General features: G+C 45.4%; 4 protein-coding genes across 5 annotated transcripts in view; 1 reads left to right on the plus strand and 3 right to left on the minus strand.

The window, feature by feature from the left end:
• LOC119277327 overlaps positions 1-208 on the minus strand; it is a 4,578-nt gene extending 4,370 nt beyond the window's left edge. Inside the window, exon 1 of the mRNA XM_037558598.1 lies at positions 16-208. Coding sequence (XP_037414495.1) covers positions 16-162 — 147 coding nt within the window. The 5' untranslated portion in view covers positions 163-208. The remainder of the gene's footprint in view (positions 1-15) is intronic.
• A 187-nt stretch (positions 209-395) lies between these two features.
• LOC119277326 (disease resistance protein RGA2-like) lies at positions 396-5,116 on the minus strand. The gene is made up of 2 exons (XM_037558596.1): positions 1,273-5,116; positions 396-502 (listed from the first exon to the last, which is right to left on the minus strand). Exon 1 carries the CDS (start codon positions 4,627-4,629, stop codon positions 1,276-1,278), a length of 3,354 nt encoding a protein of 1,117 aa, XP_037414493.1. The 5' UTR covers positions 4,630-5,116; the 3' UTR covers positions 396-502; positions 1,273-1,275.
• Positions 5,117-6,036: 920 nt separating this feature from the next.
• Positions 6,037-10,874, plus strand: LOC119277328 (dihydropyrimidinase-like). 2 transcript variants are annotated; one of them, XM_037558600.1, is made up of 13 exons: positions 6,924-7,016; positions 7,112-7,273; positions 7,651-7,705; positions 8,134-8,403; positions 8,488-8,699; positions 8,840-8,960; positions 9,240-9,327; positions 9,400-9,478; positions 9,706-9,793; positions 9,888-9,928; positions 10,026-10,078; positions 10,185-10,341; positions 10,425-10,619. In XM_037558600.1, the coding sequence occupies exons 1-13, from the start codon at positions 6,924-6,926 to the stop codon at positions 10,617-10,619; spliced, it is 1,614 nt and encodes a 537-aa protein (XP_037414497.1). The 2 variants fall into 2 exon arrangements, with proteins under 2 accessions (XP_037414496.1, XP_037414497.1); XM_037558599.1 differs by having other exon boundaries at positions 6,037-7,016; positions 8,134-8,699; positions 10,425-10,874.
• Positions 10,875-11,257: 383 nt separating this feature from the next.
• LOC119277329 (transcription factor HBP-1b(c1)) lies at positions 11,258-16,667 on the minus strand. The gene is made up of 12 exons (XM_037558601.1): positions 16,425-16,667; positions 16,105-16,315; positions 14,880-14,983; positions 14,620-14,693; positions 14,311-14,532; positions 13,814-13,888; positions 13,675-13,734; positions 13,337-13,414; positions 13,194-13,245; positions 12,577-12,848; positions 12,152-12,400; positions 11,258-11,705 (listed from the first exon to the last, which is right to left on the minus strand). Exons 2-12 carry the CDS (start codon positions 16,206-16,208, stop codon positions 11,559-11,561), a joined length of 1,437 nt encoding a protein of 478 aa, XP_037414498.1. The 5' UTR covers positions 16,209-16,315; positions 16,425-16,667; the 3' UTR covers positions 11,258-11,558.
• Positions 16,668-19,445: the final 2,778 nt, after the last annotated feature.

Raw genomic sequence — 19,445 nt, forward strand, 5'->3', positions numbered from 1 at the left:
GGGGGGGATACCTACCCTGCGAAGAGCGGCGCCAGGGTCGGGGTAGGGGGAGAAGATAGCGTCGCGGACGAAGCGCCACTCCGCCCAGCTCGACCACGGCACCAGCTTCCGGGCGGTGGAGCGGCCGCCGCCGGCGTCACCTGCATCTTCCGCCGCCTCCATGGGAGCCGAGCTGAGCGGCGAGTCCAAACCCTACTAAAACCACCGGTGGGGTCGCGCCGTTTCGCTCGGGGGAAAAGGCGACGACTCGCTGCCTGGGTGGGGCCAAGGGTGTATGTGTCGTTGCGAGTGACGAGCAGGGTGTTTTCTGCAATTTGCCACGACTGTTGTTGAGGTCTGTCCCGACCCCGCCGCCCACCGTGCGGCCGCGGCCGTGGCCAACCTCCGGTACATGGCCTCGCTGTCTGCCCCTCGTCGGAGGAGAGGCGTAAAGGCAACCGCAGCCAGGACGCCCGCGCCGTCGCTCTCTCATCCTGCCGCCGTTCACATTGCCCGCTCCAACCTGCACGACACCAACATGTGAGTACCCTAGCCTAACCCAATAACCCCCGTTGCGTGCCAACAAAAATTGCAGTTTCAATTCGTGCGCGTGCTGCCAAGTCGACATTAAGAATGCTAGATTGCACAACTGGGGAGAAATGGTCACGAAGAGGATTAAATTTAACCAAATTGTCGCTGCAATTGTGGGATAAATTCTTCTTTTTAGGGGCAACTGGGGGATAAACTCTGGCAGTGTGGTCTGGAAACCTTCTACACTGTATCGCGCATGGGTCTCACATGCAACCTCAGTTGACCCAAGCAATGATCTAATCTGATAAGCACAAGTGTGATGATTCAGCTGAGTATTCAGCATGTGTTAAATTATAATGCACATATTACAGATCTGTAAACAAGATGTCTACGACTTCATAACACTACTTCTTTTCATGGTTTGTACTTTCTAGTACACTATTACACTCATGGCCACTAATCACTTTCTAGTAGTTAATTACTATCACCAATCTGCAAAGAGATTTATCAAAAGAATTCATTCGCAGTATGTTTAGTATTTTGATGGTCTAGTTTGTTTCTTTCCTACTAGTTTGGTTAACCACCCTATGACTGTTGCGATAAATAAACTCGAACTGCTTGCTCATGGAAAAATCATCGTCACATCAGTTTAGATATTTAATCACAGTTGCAGCTTGCAACAGAAATTTAACTCTTTATTGAGACTAATTGGAGGAAAAAATATGATTGCAGTATCAATGTCATTATGAGGAAATGTGTCACCTCCTATATCTGCTCAAGCACAATAACATCCCCATCAATCTCGATGTCTCTGATGTGAGCTATCTTGACTCGGTCCTGTCCACCTTCTTGGCATCGTTGCTTAATTTTTGGGCATTGATTGATGTAAAGCTCCTTGAGCCCCCTGGGCAGACCTTCTTCTGGCAAGCTTTCAAGCTCACGACAGTTGGAGATATGTAGTGTTTCAAGTGAGGAGACTTTATGCAGACTTGGAGGCAAACACTGGAGGTCATCACAGCGTGATATGTCTAAGAACTGAAGTGTGTGAGGTAAAAGCTCCAGTGGGAAGTTACTGATGTCAGGGTAGTCAGCAATTTGGTAGTCAGAAATTTGAAAATGCTTGAGACGAGGACAGTATTGTAGGCCATTTAGAAGTACGTGTGCTAACAGAGAGCATGATGTTAGACGGATTTCTTCAACTGAAGCAGGAAGCAAGCCTCGCTCCAGGGCTGTCCAAGGTACCAGGCAAGGGCACTCGTAGATGTGCAGGAACTGAAGTGATGTAAGTGGACGGAAACACTCTTCTGGTAGCGAAACAAGCTCTTCACAGTGGGCTACTGTTAGACTCTTGAGGGCTGTCAGATTCTGTGAAAGCAAGCCTACACGCAGAGATGTTAGATTCGGGCAACCATTGATGTATAGAAATGTTAGAGAAGACGGACAAGCTTCTTTTTGAAGATCTGGAAGTGACTCAAGTCCAGCTTCATCTATCCTCAGTGTTGTAAGTGTTGGTGGAACTGGGGGTAACTTCTTCAGCTTGGGGCAATTGATGAGACCAAGTTCAGTTAATTGAGGGAACAACTGATCAGCATCATCAAAAATCCACTCTCCCAGCTTCGGCATATCTTCCAACAGAAGCTCTTCTAATGCTGGAAAACATTTTATTTGTCCAAGTCCTGTGAACTCGTGTCCAATTTGTGTCACATCAGTTGCTCCGGCTATATTGAGATTTTTGAGGAAAGGAAGTTGGCCTAATGGCGGGAGAACTGTGCATCTGCAGTTGCATATATGGGTGGTTTGCAGATTAGGAAGAAATGAAGTAGCGAGCCAGCTCGGGAACCTCGCCCCTGGAAAACCTTTAATCATCAATTCCTTGATATCGATATGTGGTTGAAGGCCTTCCAGAACTTCGTCTTGCTGATCTGAAGGAGTAAGTTTACAGTCCTCATCCCATATAAAGTGTAGAGCTCGAAGATATTCTTTGGTTTTCAACTTCGCACAAATTGCATCTTTTTCATCAGCCACATTGTTGAGGCCACGAATGGTAAGTTTTCCTTGCAGCTGATCCATGTTTCTTAACTCTGTGATGTTGTGCCCGGGGCGTTTCAAGACAACAAATTCTTCTAATTCCTGTAGGCAGATCAAATTTCCAATTCCTGGTATCCTTAACAGTAGCCTTGTGCTTCCCTCTAAGTGGCGCAGATTAGTGAGCTTAGTGATGCCATGTGGCACTTCCCTTAGTGAGCTGCAGTTGTTCAGCTTCAATATTTGCAAGTTATAGAGCTTGACAATAGATGCTGGTAATGTTTTTATTTCAGTGCTGCTGAGATCTAGGAAGCGAAGTTGTTTCAGATTCCCTATAGACTCTGGTAATTCCTTAAGACCTCTTCCATGCATATCAAGAACTCTAAGGAATTGAAGTTTTATAAAGACACCATCAGGGAACTGAGACATCTTAGAATTGTATCCATGCATGAGAATTAGTGTTCTTAACTTCCTAAACCCATACAGTGGATCAAAATGCTTGGTCCCGGCACCGGTGCATGGAAATGAAAGATGACGAGTCTTTATGGCATTGTCGTATCTTGTCCCGTCCTCAAATCGCTCACAGTGTTCCATGGAAACTGATATAGCAAGGTCATGCATTGCATCATGCATCACATAGTTCTCCTTGTAGGGCTGGAAAAAAGACCTGCTTACCAGCTCATTAAAATATGCATAACCAGAATCCTCAAGTATCTTCTTTCTAGATTGCCTGATGAAACCAAGTGCTAGCCAAATCTTAACCAACTTCTCTTTACTGAATACATAATCTTTTGGATACACGGAACAGAATGCAAAGCACTGTTTGAGATGTGGTGGCAAATTGTTGTAGCTTAGCCGCAGAGCTGGCAATATGTTATTTTTGTCTGCTGGTAGCTCCCATATATCACTTCTTAGTATCCCCTTCCACTCCTCTTCATCTGCTTTGCAGAAGAGAAGGCTCCCTAATGCTTTTGATGCGAGAGGCAATCCCTTCAGCTTCTTCACAATTTGCCTTCCTATCACCTCCAGCTGTGGGTGTGTGCTGCAATCACCATCCCTGAATGCATGGCTCTTGAATACGGACCAGGTGTCATCGTCCGATAGCTGCTGTAACTTGTAGGGCTCTACCCCTCCCATGATTCTGCCGACATTCTCATTGCGGGATGTTACCACTATCTTGCTTCCAAGCCCTCCTGAAATTAAGGCTGCTCTGTAGCTGAGCCATTTATCATAGTCTTCATTCCAGACATCGTCCAAGACAAGCAAGTACCTCTTGCCCCGCAATACTCTGGAGAGTGTTTCCTGCATCATATTCATGTTGGTGCTAGGAAAGGATTGGTCATAGGCAGCAGCCTCAAGAGTTTCTTGTGTTAGCTTTCTCCCATCAAAACATTCAGACACATAGATCCAGATCCTCAACTCAAAGTGTTCTTTCACTCTGTCATCATTGTACACCATCTGCATAAGAGTGGTCTTACCAAGTCCCCCCATACCAACAACTGGAACTACACAAACACTGCTCAAACTGTGTCCATCATCAGATAGCATGAGCCTCACCATTTCCTCTCTGTCTCCCTCCCTGCCAAACAGAGCTGAACTATCCACAAGAGAACTAGACTGTGGTCTCTCTGACGTCTCACGCCTGCTCATTTCACCCAACATCTGGAGCCCAATCGTGTCACGTTCTCTTGCGATTTTATCCAACCTCTCCAATATCCCGCTAATCTTACGCTTTATCCTGTACTGGTACAGATTCCTACGCAAGAAGGAAGAAGGGGAACCGACACTTGCCTTGGTGGAGAGTTTCACCTTCCTCTTCTTCAGATACATAATCTTGGCTGTATACCTGTCGAGAAGATCATCTAGGTCGTATGCGACGTCCTTGAGCTTCGCTAGCCAGCCCCGCACGGACGCGTCTGCCAGCTGCTTCACCTCGGCATCGTCGAGGAAGGCATGTAGCTGAGAGAGAATCTGGGAGAGGCTCTCCAGCTTGCCATGGATGCCCCTGCAAGACTTGAAGTGGTCGAGAAGTGCTTCGGATAATTTCTGGAACAGGGTTTGCATGAAGGCTCCTAAGATTGCCTCTGCTGCCATGGGAGCTTGTTCCCTTGTTTCTCAGTTGTTTATCTGTGTGAGAAGGAAGAAGGAGAAGAAAGGCTGAAAGTAGTAGACACTGGTGAGGACTGAGGACTATGTGCTTTTGCAGACGTGTTGACTTGTTCACCCGAAGGTGCTTTACCATTTCCATGCATTTTCCTTATCCTAGGCATCAGTAGCAACGAGCAACTGATGGATTCTCTTCCATGTGAAACTAAGATTTGACCTGGACAGTTTATGTACGTGTCAGACCAACGTGGTGAAGCCTGTTCTGCAGTCAGGTACATAATGTACATGCTTCCTTGCTTCGTTGGAGTGTTCAATTTGCATTAACAGTGTACAAGTCCGGTGCACAAAGCCAGAAAGGTCTTATGAAAATTTCAGTAACAAGTTTAAATACCTGAACATTGCAAGCGTGTGTGTGCCTCTGGCTAACTATGCCTGGTCATGTTAGGAGAAGGTTCTGCTTATGATCGTGCAATACAGCTCACGAGACTCATCGTCAACAAAAATGATTAATAAACAGGAGAAGAACCATCCCCTGGCTTGGAGATATTTAACTGCTCCTTTGGACAGAGAGCCTTTGGTGGACTGGTGGTGGATGGTGTACGGTGTACCTAACTTTTGGCTTTCACACCTCACTATCTGCGGGTGACAGGACCTAATCATTCAGGTTCCTTTCAAAGTGACACTGAACAAAAATGAAAAACAAGTGAGCAGTTAATTCTAAGGGCCTCTTTGGTTTGCGAGATTTCAAAAATGCAACACAAGAACAGAAAATACAGAAATTTGGTGTCATGGCATGTTAAATAAATCCTATATGAACTGAAAACACGGAATATGTAATAAAAATTATTTGGCTGCGCCATAGGAAACGCAGGATCTTTTCTAAATGATTAGGTACGTGCCACAGTTGTCAATTTATACAAATATAATGGGAATCAAACATATATAGCCTTCTTTATGCCTTGTGCAAAGATGCGTTCCTTCAATATCTTAGTTGTAGATCCGATTTGTTTAATGGAATGACTGCCATGGATATACATAAAAGTTTTCATGGGGATGCTGCTGTTGTTTTACTTTTGGCACTTTCAGTGAAAAAATAAACATTCTGCTGATCAAATTTTTTTTCCGAGGGAAATCAATGTTTCCTCTAGGCTCCAGGATATGATGCCTGGAGGTGTTAGGGTGTGTTTGGTTCAAGCCCGAAGTTTACGCCACCAAAACTTGGCTTGCCCAAGATACGATTCATTATACCAGAACTTTGTTGTTTGATTTAGCTGAAACTTGTCTTAAATATTTTTCATATATAAATAGTATATCAGAGTTGAAGCCTATTTGGTATTTCCAAGATATGATCACTATATTAGTAACTTTCTTGTTTGATTCAGGTGAATTTCTGCCTTTATTTGAACTCTGAAGATAGTCGTAACCACCTTTGATTCTCCACCAACGAAGGGGAGATTGCTGGAGTGTATGCAGAACACACTCCATGAGCTGAGCTGACAAAGAAAGACCTCTTACAGTTATTTGATGAAGTGATGACTGGCTTCTGCTTGGCCTAAGGTGGGGATCAAATGTGCTTTGGGGTCACTCCTGACTTGGCAACATCAGGGATGATCATTGGCATGTTTGGAATCTTCTTGACAGAAGGTTCTGCGGATGCCAAGAAGAGTTGCTATTCCGGCGTTTTTTTAGGTTACGCCAAGGTATAGTACTACTAGAAGAAGGATCTTTGTCTGGCACCTTCTCGTATCAAGCCGACTGAGAAAGTTCTTCAACGGATGCAGCAGGTTATGAGATATGCAGAAGCGCCATGATGCCACCTTACTTGCTGGCCTGTATATGATTTCGCTGGTTTAGCTGTCCTTGCAGCACGCAGCATCTCCTGTGCTGCATGTTGCCTGGCTGCCCACTGGCCACTCAATGGATGCTCCCTGATAAATACTCCCTCTGTAAAGAACTTGGTCTAAAGCACATGCAGGACTTGGTCTGAGAGAATCAATCCACAGAATCATCGGCTCTGTTACGGCACACCGTGAAAATGACCCCGATGAATCTGCCATTGGTGCCTGGGCTCTGCAAGTCAACAGCCCGTGGAGTGGAGGAGATTATCCGGATACATTGGGGCCGCACCAGCCAATCCGGAGCTTTTCTGTTAGACAAGATACGCTCCGCTGTCAAAGAGGGAGAAGGCGTGAAACAAACCAACAAACTAGTGCCACTACTTCTCTGCTGCGATTTGCGAGCGAATCGCGGCTAGCAGGAGTTGGAAAGTGGTGGCCGGACCCATGGCGACGCCCTGCCGCCTCCGCCTCCGCCTCCGCCTCCTCTTCACCCTTCTCGTTGCCGTCGCCGTCGCGGCGTCTCACCCGGCACATGAGGTGGGCGCCCCGCTGCGTCTCATGTTTGTTTCTAGTTTGATTGCCTTTGGTTGGTTTTCTTCTTACGCGGTTGGATTTTGGGCGCGCGCGTGAAGTTCTGCGCGGCCGCGGGAGGAGGCGCCGGCGGCTGCGGAGGAGGAGGGGACGGCACGAGGATCCTGATCAAGGGCGGGACGGTGGTGAACGCGCACCGGGCGGAGGAGGCCGACGTCTACATCGAGGACGGCGTCGTCGTCGCCGTCCGGCCGAACATCCCGGTGAGTTCTAGCTCTGCGTTTGGGAGATTCGTTCTTTCAGAATCTTGTGATCGGGGAGGCAGAGGTTTGACCTCTGAGACCAAGGAGCCACTCTGCTGCGCACACCTGTACGAGTACGATACCAGTTTGGGTGCTTTGGGATTGCTGCCGCTGCTTATTTTAGGGCGAACTGACACTGCTAGCTCACTACAAAATCTCACGGTAAACTTGAAAAGTACCGATGGGAACCTGCAGGGACAGTAAACAGTAGATTTGGACTGCTGACCTTATTTTTCTTTCTGTTTTGGCATGAAGTGAAATGTTCTGATGAAATCGTGTCCTCCCTTTGCTGTCCAACCTTGCCAATTACTCCTCTTATGTTCTCATATCACTTGTAGGTTGGTGACGATAATGTCAGAGTGATCGATGCAACCGGAAAATACGTCATGCCAGGTGATTTCTTGCCATAGTTCTGAATATCAATAATTCAGCTACTACTTTCACTCTACTTCTGCGCGAGTGCTTTTGCCCCAAGGGCATGGTGATGTGGACTCTGTGAGACTGTTTTAGCTCCTGCTGGAGTTTGCCTGATTCTGTTAGGTCTAGTGGTTTTGCGTGATGATAGGTGTCACTGGGTTTTCGCCCCGCGATGAGCTGCTCGATGACGGGTGCTTGTAGCGGGTTTCCCAGTGATGCGTTGATCTCGCCTTACCCCTTTCTAGTCTCCTTATGTTGTAGTTCGTTTTGTTGGGTCTTGTGTGGTGAACTTTGTATTTCCGTTATATCTTTAATGGAAAGGGGTTATGGCCCGGGTCAAAAAAAAAAAATTCAGCTGCTACTTGTTTATCATCAGTTCATCAGGCTTCTGGGAAATATCACAGGTGGAATTGACCCGCACACCCACCTGGAGATGGAGTTCATGGGAACTGTAACCATAGATGACTTCTATAGTGGTCATGCCGCAGCACTGGCTGGTGGGACAACAATGCACATCGACTTTGTCATTCCAGTGAATGGGAACTTGACTGCGGGCTTGGAATCCTACAAACACAAAGCAGAAAAGGCTGCTATTGATTATGGATTCCACATGGCCATTACCAAGTGGAATGATGAGGTTTCGAGGGAAATGGAAGTGATGGTCAAGGAACATGGTGGGTGCATACTCTCTTCTGCATTCTTGGATTATTCTGTTACATATCGTGACATGACGAAGATCCTCTGTGCCAAATTTTCAGGGATCAATTCTTTCAAGTTCTTCATGGCATATAAAGGTTCCTTGATGGTGACGGACGACCTCCTCCTTCAAGGCTTGCAGAAATGCAAGTCTCTTGGTGCACTGGCTATGGTTCATGCAGAGAACGGGGATGCTGTTGCTGAGGGACAGCAGCGGATGATTGACCTTGGGATAACTGGTCCAGAAGGGCATGCTCTCTCAAGACCTCCAGTTGTAATTCCTTTGTCTTGACGGGTTCATGTTTTCTTGACAAAATTCAAGTCCCTTGATGAAATAGCTTTAACATGAAATTTGTGCTTTCCTCTCACAGGAAGGTAGTGATGAGTCAATTAAGTTTCTCTTCTTTTCTGCAGTTGGAAGGCGAAGCAACTTCACGGGCAATTCGATTAGCAAAATTCGTCAATACACCGCTGTATGTTGTTCATGTGATGAGCACTGATGCAATGGAGGAGATTGCCAAGGCTAAAAGAGAAGGTATGATGCCTGACCATTTGGTTCAAACAAGTTCCTCATCAATGCAAAAGAAGCCAGAGTTATTTTATGAACATTTACTTTCAGAACATTGGCTAGCTTCGGCTTTGTACAAAAAAATCAGGACTGGGTCGGTCCCAAAATAACTTGTTGGGGCTTCAGAACTGAGTGGTCCCATGGGATTGATCATACCCTAAACCTAAGTACTAAGTTGATTTAAATTTTCAACGCGTGTCAAATTGTGAAACAAACTATAGGCTGATGTAAGCTCAAACTTTGCAGGGCAGAGAGTCATCGGGGAACCTGTGGTATCTGGGCTAGTCCTTGATGATTCTTGGCTTTGGGATCCTGACTTTGCAACTGCTTCAAAGTAAATAGAACACACACAATCAGTATATGTTTATGTAGCTGTGGTTCCTCTCACTTCATATCATGCTTCTAGGTATGTGATGAGTCCTCCAATCCGGGAAGCAGGGCATAATAAATTACTTCAAGCTGCTCTTTCATCAGGAATATTACAGGTGACACGCTTGAATCCAGAATCCCACCTTAATTTCCTAAAGTGTGAAGTCGTGGAGTCCGTAAAATAAAGCGCTTCAAGCTGGTGTTTAGCCTCTGCTTGAAGATTGTTCGAGGCGGTAAATTATAAAAGGAATATTATTTTCTGAAATATTGTTTGTACATTGTCTACTATGGAGACGGAAACATCCCTTGAATAAGCACCTAACTGTTCTTTGTTCCTGTGCAGCTTGTGGGAACTGATCATTGCACCTTCAATTCCACTCAGAAAGCTTTCGGTGCTTATGATTTCAGGAAGATTCCCAATGGCGTAAATGGTAAGCCATAGGGCTTGAACAAAGGAAACTGTATGTTGTGTCGTTGCAAATGGAAGCTGGCTAAGGCATCTCTCTTTTCATTACTTGATCCCAGGAATTGAAGAACGGATGCATATAATTTGGGATAGCATGGTGGTAAGTTTTGATTTCAAATGTTGTTTCTCGTGATGGGTACTAAGTTGGTTCTATTGCTGGTATTTCTGTTTTCTGACTTCATTCAATATATGTACAGGAGACCGGCAAGATCACTGTCACCGATTATGTGAGAGTGACAAGCACAGAATGGTAGTGCAGAAATTCTATAACTACATCAAAACAAAATCAGAAAAACAAAACAAGAAGCAAACAGTTTTAAAGTATAATGATGCATACTACTCTCTAATCTTTTCAGTGCCAAGATCTTCAACATATACCCGCGAAAAGGAGCAATCCTTGAGGGATCTGATGCAGACATCATCATCCTAAACCCCAAGAGGAGCTTCGCAATGGGCGCGCGCACGCACCATTCGAGGTCCGACACAAGCGTGTACGAGGGCAGAAAAGGAAAGGTTGTCCCCTCGTTGCTCACAACTGTTAATCCGACATAAAACTCGAGATCCAACCTGTGGATGTTTCTGTCTAATTGGTGTAGGGAATGGTAGAGGTGACCATCTCAAGAGGGCGAGTGGTGTGGGAGGATGGCAATCTGAACGCCGTGCCCGGTGCAGGAAGATACGTCAGGACGCCGCCTTTCGGCTACCTCTTCGACGGCCTTGACAAGTCGGATGCCGTCTACAGGGCTTCCCTCCGAGCACCTGTAAGACGTGGTGAGGCTGCTGCTGCTTAACTGCGTGTTCCACGGCTGGTCTCATGGCACCCCTGACTCTATCACTATCCTATCTGGTTCAAGAACAAATTGCACCTAAAGGTGAACGCCGTCTGCTCCATGTGTAGCTTCCTTGTACATACAATCTGCCTCGTTTATATCCAGATTCGGGTATAGATGAAATTGTAAAATTAATTATCCATACAAGTATTTTCTTGCAAACATACAAATCACATTTCTGATTGGGGAAATTGCAAATTCACTCAAGCTTTGCCATATCATGATGTCAAATAAGCTTTGGGAGTTTCACCATATCACGCTGATAACTTGAATGGTCAAATTTTCTACCATAATAAGCATGATACATCCCCACTAAAAAGGGAATGAGGAGAATCACACTTCTTTTTAAACAGTTCATCACACATTAGTGTATGAAGCATGATCCATGAAGCCCAGGCTACCGTGGCCTGAAGGGCTTCCTGATGGGTACTCCACTGTGAGTGGAATATACTGTTCCATTTCAAAAAAAAACATGATCCATTAAGTAACTTGGCCTTTCCTCGAAAGAACAGAACCGATGTCGAGATGTTTATGAATCTGATAACATGTCACCTCATCAGGCTGTATCGTTTATTTAGGTGATTATACACCACAAGTCCACAAGCACATCACATCATAAGATCTCAAGTTATTCTGCAAGTATGTACATCCCCAATGTTTTCAAAAATGGTACGAACTTGTTCGATAGTTGATAATCTGATGTCATCTACAGGCAGCAATATCCACTGAACATTTGCCGTAAACATTCATCACATGATTCTGATCCAAATTTCTCGCCAATACAACAACATTGTGAAGAATCTAGGGAGTAAGGAATACCTGAATTCCTATGGGGCTGGCTAATGCAACACTCAAGATGCAGTACCTAATATTATTATGCTATTTATGAATCGATTCAATTTATTCCCGTGGACGGGCAAGCCAAAGTGAACTCAAAGCGCGTAGCCGAGAGAAGTAGTCGCTTATTGCAAGCAGAGCTCGTGCAGACTGGCGAGTGGTTAATATGCGTTGCATCTGCTGAAGGGTTTGGAGCCGCAGATTATCAGCCTGCAGACAAGACATTGTTGCACAGTTCATCACCAGTTGAATACAAATTTAATATATGTTTTGTATGCTTTCTTGCTATCCCCCCTTATTCAATGATGTGTCAGTTCAAGTGAAAATGTGCAGCTGAAAGCTCAGTAACATTTGGAAGCACCTAAATTTATTCTCCAGAATTTTTTTTAAGAAAATTGCAAAAGAAATGGAGCGTGCTATGAAGGAAGCACATGTTTTAGTAATGAAGTAGAAAAAGGGCAATTCGAGCTAAGAACTCGGTCTGAGTGGTGAGAACACGCAACCCCCACACCACCCTAGCTCAGATTCTATTCTCCAAAATAAGGACCAGAGCATATCACAACATTCTAACTCCCCAAATAGTCTGCCCAAAACACCTCAGGCAATATGGCAACTTAAGCAGAGGAAAGAGCGACTGCACGGTTTGTGTAGGTTACCTGTCGGAGGAAGTTTTCTAGGGTGCCAAGTTTTCCCATGGCCATTGCCATCTGCCCCATGTAGCTTGCAACATTACCGGAAGATCCTGCGGGGCCCAGGGATCCAGATGCTAGGGTTTCTGCAAGTGACTGTTGTAATGCCTCCATCCCTTGAGAAAGAGCATCCTCAGCTTGTTGAGAAGACTGTTGCAGGTTGCATATGCCAGTAAGCTGCTGCTCAGTAAGAGGTTCTAGTTGACCTGCCAGTAACTGCAACAGAAATGTCGGTATTAAAGTATAGACGGAGACATGGTAACTATATATTGAACACAAGCTAATCATCTTGACATGCTCATAAGGGCTGCAGAAAGAAAACCACTCACTAGGTTGGGCCCTGGTTAAGGAATTTAATTGTATCTGTAACATAAATCGTATCAAATTGGTACCTTAAGGAGCTCGGATGATCTGAAGCCACCTAACCACATGAAGCACCTCTCAGCAGGGGTCTTCCACATTCCCGACAGCACATGGAAAACATCTGCTTTGGCTGCTACACCCTTGAGCCTGAAAAATTCATCATACTGCGACATGATGCTATCAACAATTTTCCGAAGATCATCATCGCCAGCATGTGCATTGGCTGCAGCCCTCAACTCATTTATATGCTTGTTATGTTCCTCCAACCATCGGGCATACTCCATGTCAAATGCCACAGCTCCTACAAATTACAGAACATTAACATAAAAGGCACTGACAGAATTATGGCACAAAAATCGGGCCTCACCAAAGGCCAAGGATAATGTATGTAACCTAGTAATCTTTACAAGATACAATACTTGTTACTGTTATTGTGTAAGATGATCTGAAGCCACCTAAACTAGAAATCTTTACTCACCAAAGGCCAACAAATCAGTTGATAATTGCATCTTGTGGTTGTATCTAGCTTATTTTATCTACCACATTCTAAGGAGCACCCAAGCAAAGGACAAACAAAAGCCCCGTAAAAAAATACAGTACACAGTATAATACTGCTGATACCAATCTAATACTTAAAGAATATTACCATTTCCACTCGCTGACTGAGACTGATCCCCTGAAGATGAAATGAAGATGCCCTGGAGAAGTATACATTGGTCAAACAAAAGGGGTGGATGTTTAACCCAAGAAACTTCCGATGGATCCTGTATGGAAATGTAGAGCATATACCTGTTGACGAGCACGCTGAAGCTCTTGCTCTAGTTGAGTAAGTTTCAATCTACTACTCTCCAGGTTTTGGATATATGCCTGTCAAAGCCAAATGGTGAAATAGGCAGGGTTAAGATGATAACAATAAAGTTTGCCAACCAAATCTACCACTGAAGCAAAATCATGTGTTAGGCTCACAAAGATTGCCTAGCACAAATCCATGCTACGTAGTACTAAAGCTTTTGGATGAAATGATACCTCATACACTTTCTAAACGATCTACCATGCTACCACAGTATGTGAGCACATCACAAATGGAATCTGATATGAGTGAACATTTTAAGAATATACAGGCTCACCTTCTTTCTCAAACGGCTTTTCCTAGCAGCTTCACGGTTTTGGGCAAGACGGCGAAGTGACTGTTGGTAATGAAACTTATATCTTTAAACAATGGATCAGCATGTGACCAAAGCATCAGATATTTAGTGTTAACTGTACCTTATGATCTAATTTGTCCCTTGATTTGTCGCTAGAATCAGAAGCTGTGGGGGCAGCAAGCTGTCCTTGTTCAAACTGTTAAGAGGATAATCATTAAACCAATATCCTTCAGCATAAGCTGATCGCTCATACTAAAACAGTAAGCATAAAGAGAATTAAAAAAAAACGCAACAGTATTTTTCAGCAATTGTGTTAATGAGAATTAAATTCAGTTAGTTATAGGCAACTAGGCTGCTACATGTGAAGATAATGGTGCTACTACTTGAAATGACATTGGCACCATCCTGGATACACATAGGACCTTTTTCCTCTCTCGAACACATATTATCAATAAGCACGTCGAAATGAAGCAAATGTCCAATCTTTAATTGCAAGGAAACAAACATTTTGGAAACAAAATTTCGATCTCCAAACCTGAGAGTATGAAAAGTTCAATATCAAGTGCGCAATCACAATGAGACAGTCTGACAAAAAATTGAGCTGAGAATAGTAGGTACCATTTGGTTGCGTTCATCAATGTCTATATCCAGATCCGTTGATGTATCAGTCCTAGGACTTGTATCAGCCATACTTGACTCTCCCCAGTTATCATTGTTATGAGTTCTTAAAGCTACTAGATTTGGTTGCACTCCCTTTTGCTGTAGTAGTGCCTGAGGATCAACTGCTGTTACCGCTGCTGCTGCCGCCGCCGTAGTAGCTAGATCAGTCGGAGAAATGGACTGCAATTTGGAGTGCAAAAACTGCATCAATCCCTAATGTAGATGGAATAACACTTAATAATTGGGGCTCTGACTTGTCACTGGTACCTTTCCGTAATTTCCAAACTGAAGGGGGTCACTGGTATATGCATGTGTATTTGGCTTCAGATTGAATAAATTATCTGAACATCAGCAAACAAAGGAGAAACCAGTAAGCTTTAGTAATCATGAATATCGACGGTGCTACTCACTGAAATCTATATGAAGTTGTGAATTTTTCACAAGCAGAAAAGTGTACAGGGTCCATAATTAAAATCAGTGGAGCCGGTAAGTTTCTAGCGCTATCGATTGAGAAAAGAGCGACATACTTGTACTGAAATTAGCGAGATCTTCTATTCTGAATCCAGCAGAGTGCGCGAGCGCCCCGAAATCAGCAACTCGAGAAGGCTGCATGACGTTCACATTTGTTGGGCTGCAAGAAACTTTCACCACAGTCAAACAAAGCTAAGAAAATAGTACTCCCTCCGTCCCAAATTAAGTGTCTCAACTTTATACTAACTTTAGTACAAAGTTGCACTAAGCTTGAGACACTTCTTTTGGGACCGAGGGAGTATGAGCCTGCAACAAAGCCCATCTCATTTCTTATTCTTGTCTTGGATATCACATAGTACTACATCCTATGCCCATCCCATACTGTCGATTCAGTAATTGCCATGATGCATTCTATATGTTTTTCCTTTGGAAGAATCACCCTGCCATTCATTCAATTGCATCGGTCGCAGACTTATGTATCTGCACCAACCATCAAGAGGGACCGCTCGAACGTGTGATAAATATATTTGGTTCTGGTCCACAAACGCATACTAGCATAGTTTCTTCAAAAAAAATCTGAAGATCATGACAGACCCCCACCCACCCCACCCCCTACACACACAATGTATTACACTCCTACACGTAGTAGTGCTTTGTTCAAATTATTACTCCATGAGTTTAACTTCAACCCCAAACGTGCATGCCCAACCTGCATGTGTTTTGCCTTTTTCTGAAGATCTGGACCTACCGGAGTACCACTGATTCCCAGAGATCAGTGATGAGCCCCCTGGAGAGTTAATGATGCACGCCCAAACGAATCAATGATACCTCCCCAGGCAGCAGCAGCAGCAGCGAGAGCGAGGCCTCGCGGCAATCATTGCTCCTTCTTCTCCCTCCCGAGACGAGACACACGAACAGCAGCAGCCAAATCCCTGTTACTACTACTACTAGTGCTACTAGCAAAGCTGCTCTGCCCCTCTAATCATCACGGCACTCGAGCTAAAGGTCGCCACATGACACTCCACATCGACAAGAGCTAATCAGAGGGGAAAAGCGGCCCGCTTTTCCTTCCCGTCCTGGAAAGGAGCAGCAATCAGCGGCGCCCCGGCGCCATGATCAATTAATTAATCGGCAATCAGGGCTCGTAATCGCACCGTGGAGCGCAGGAAAGCGAGTGAGACAACACGGAGACGGAGCATGCAGAAATGAGCGAGCAAGCAAATGGGACAAGGAAGAACTGGAGAGATGGGGTTGGTCGCGGGTGGCGGCGCGGGGACTTACATGGTGTGCTGAGGAGCCCCGAAACCCGGCATCGGCCCGCGCGGGTCGCCCGCCGCCGCTGCGGCCGCTGCCGGCCCTCCTCCTCCTCCTCGCCTACTCTCCATCCGCCACCATCAACCGCCGTGCACCGCCGGTGCTGCTTCCTGGCGCATCACCCACCTCACACCGCCGAAGAGGAAGAAGCAAGGGGATTCCTTCTCCGACGCCGCCACTGTCACCAACAGAAGCGAGTCAAGAACGGGCAGAGGAAGAAGAACAAGGTAGCTAGGATCTCTGAATGTCCTGACACTCTGATCAGTTGAGCAAGTAGCAGCAGTAACCTGACGGGACGGGGCTGCGAGGTGGTGGTAGTGGCCTCGTGTGGGTGAAGCCGTGAAGGGGGAGGCGGAAATGAGAGGAGGAACCGTGGAAGCTGGGAGAGTCCTCCACCGGCGACAGTGGCAGAAGAGAGGGAGGGAGGGGGAGAGCTTAGCTTAGCGATGCAGCGCCTCGAATTCCGGCCATTTTTTTATGATTGCGCCTTGGTTTTGCGAGTCCCGCTAGAGGAGGAGTGACGTTTGGACCATAGCAATCTCTAGGCGGGAGTCATCCTCTGCCTCTGCACCACAGTGGGCTACTGTGAGGCAGTCAAGGCTCATCACTATGCCTGCCTGCTTAAGAATTTCCAAATGTACGTAAATTTGTATGGCCGCTTCAGGCAACTATTTGAGATACTATTGAATAATTTGAGGATAATGAGAGGTAAAAAAGAAGGCGGTTTTACCGGCAAAAAAAAGGCGTTTTTTACCAATTTTTTTTTGAAATACTCCCTCTGTTTTATATGCAAGTCCTCGGGGCTGACATACTATTGAAGAACATGAAGATAATGATATGTAAAAAGAAGGCAGGTTTAACCAAAAGTTTGAAATGCTCCTTCTATTTCTTTTCTTTTTTTGCGAGAAGGCAGGTTTAATCAAAAGTTTGAAATGCTCCTTCTATTTCAAAATACCAAGTGTGTCAATTTGTTACCACAAGCTGTTGATACAAAATCATAACCGTAAACAAGTACCTCAAATATGAAACTGATAACATCAATTTTATGCAGTATGTTACTAGAATAACTTTTGGTCAAACGCTTGTTCTAATGAATATGAATACCTAGGTATTTAAAAACGGAGGGAGTAACACCGCAAAGGCATGAACTATCACCAACTTGGCATCATAAAGATGGGTGAGTGGTCCTCCAATACACACATACTTCATTAACATATCTACGTTCATCACAACCTCTCTAGGACAACCAACAACTTTTAGCTTCCAGATTGATTAATTTCGAATGGTAGAGATGCAAACTTTTAGGATTAATTTTGAATGGTAGAGATGCAAACTTTTAGCTGGCCGTCCAACTTCTAATTCAGATAAAATCACCATTTTAACTGAAATATATTGCACTCTCTCTGCCCCATATTAGTTGTCGCTGAGATGGATGTATCTTAGATGTATTTCAGTCCAAAATACATTTGTTGGTGGCAGCATGTTTATTCCTTTCATATATAATTTTTTTAGAAGAACAACTCTCTAAGGCGAAAAAACACACTAACTACAACATAAGTTATGATTGCTTCTAACATTAGGTTTCGACAAAATGTGACCATGAGTAGGATGTGTTGGAAATATGCCCTAGAGGCAATAATAAAAGGATTATTATTATATTTCCTTGTTCATGATAATTGTCTTTTATTCATGCTATAATTGTATTATCCGGAAATCGTAATACACATGTGAATACATAGACCACAACATGTCCCTAGTGAGCCTCTAGTTGACTAGCTCGTTGATCAACAGATAGTCATGGTTTCCTGACTATGGACATTGGATGTCATTGATAACGGGATCACATCATTAGGAGAATGATGTGATGGACAAGACCCAATCCTAAGCATAGCACAAGATCGTGTAGTTCATTTTGCTAGAGCTTTTTCCAATGTCAAGTATCTTTTCCTTAGACCATGAGATCGTGTAACTCCCGGATACCGTAGGAGTGCTTTGGGTGTACCAAACGTCACAAGGTAACTGGGTGACTATAAAGGTATACTACGGGTATCTCCGAAAGTGTCTGTTGGGTTGACACGAATCGAGACTGGGATTTGTCACTCCGTATGACGGAGAGGTATCTCTGGGCCCACTCGATAATGCATCATCATAATGAGCTCAAAGTGACCAAGTGTCTGGTCACGGGATCATGCATTACGGTACGAGTAAAGTGACTTGCCGGTAACAAGATTGAACGAGGTATTGGGATACCACGATCGAATCTCGGGCAAGTAACATACCGATTGACAAAGGGAATTGTATACGGGGTTGCTTGAATCCTCGACATCGTGATTTATCCGATGAGATCATCGAGGAGCATGTGGGAGCCAACATGGGTATCCAGATCCCGCTGTTGGTTATTGACCGGAGAGCAGTCTCGGTCATGTCTGCGTGTCTCCCAAACCCGTAGGGTCTACACACTTAAGGTTCGGTGACGCTAGGGTTGTAAAGATATTAGTATGCAGCAAACCGAAAGTTGTTCGGGGTCCCGGATGAGATCCCGGATGCCACGAGGAGTTCCGGAATGGTCCGGAGGTAAAGAATTATATATGAGAAGTCGAGTTGCGGCCATCGGGAAAATTTCGGGGTTCACCGGTATTGTATCGGGACCACCAGAAGGGCCCCGGGGGTCCACCGGGTGGGGCCACCCATCCCGGAGGGCCCCATGGGCTGAAGTGGGAGGGGAACCAGCCCCTGGTGGGCTGGTGCGCCCCTCCTGGGCCCCCCTCTGCGCCTAGGGTTGGGAACCCTAGGGGAGGGGGCGCCTCCACTTGCCTTGGGGGGCAAGTTTCCCCCCTTGGCCGCCGCCCCCCAGGATATCCCATCTCCTAGGGCCGGTGCCCCCCTGGGGTCCTTATATAAAGAGGGAGGGTGGGAGGGCAGCCGCACCCTGACACCTGGCGCCTCCCTCCCCCCTTGCTACACCTCTTCCTCCCGTAGCCGCTTGGCGAAGCCCTGCCGGATCCCTGCTGCATCCACCACCACGCCGTCGTGCTGCTGGATCTTCATCAACCTCTCCTCCCCCCTTGCTGGATCAAGAAGGAGGAGACGTCACGCTGACCATACGTGTGTTGAACGCGGAGGTGCCGTCCGTTCGGCGCTAGGATCTCCGGTGATTTGGATCACGACGAGTACGACTCCCTCAACCCCGTTCTCCTGAACGCTTCCGCTCGCGATCTACAAGGGTATGTAGATGCACTCCTCTCTCTCTCGTTGCTAGATGAACTCATAGATTGATCTTGGTGAACGTAGGAAAAAATTTATTTTAT

This window comes from Triticum dicoccoides, chromosome 3B (genome assembly GCF_002162155.2).
Source record: "Triticum dicoccoides isolate Atlit2015 ecotype Zavitan chromosome 3B, WEW_v2.0, whole genome shotgun sequence".
NCBI lineage: Eukaryota > Viridiplantae > Streptophyta > Magnoliopsida > Poales > Poaceae > Triticum > Triticum dicoccoides.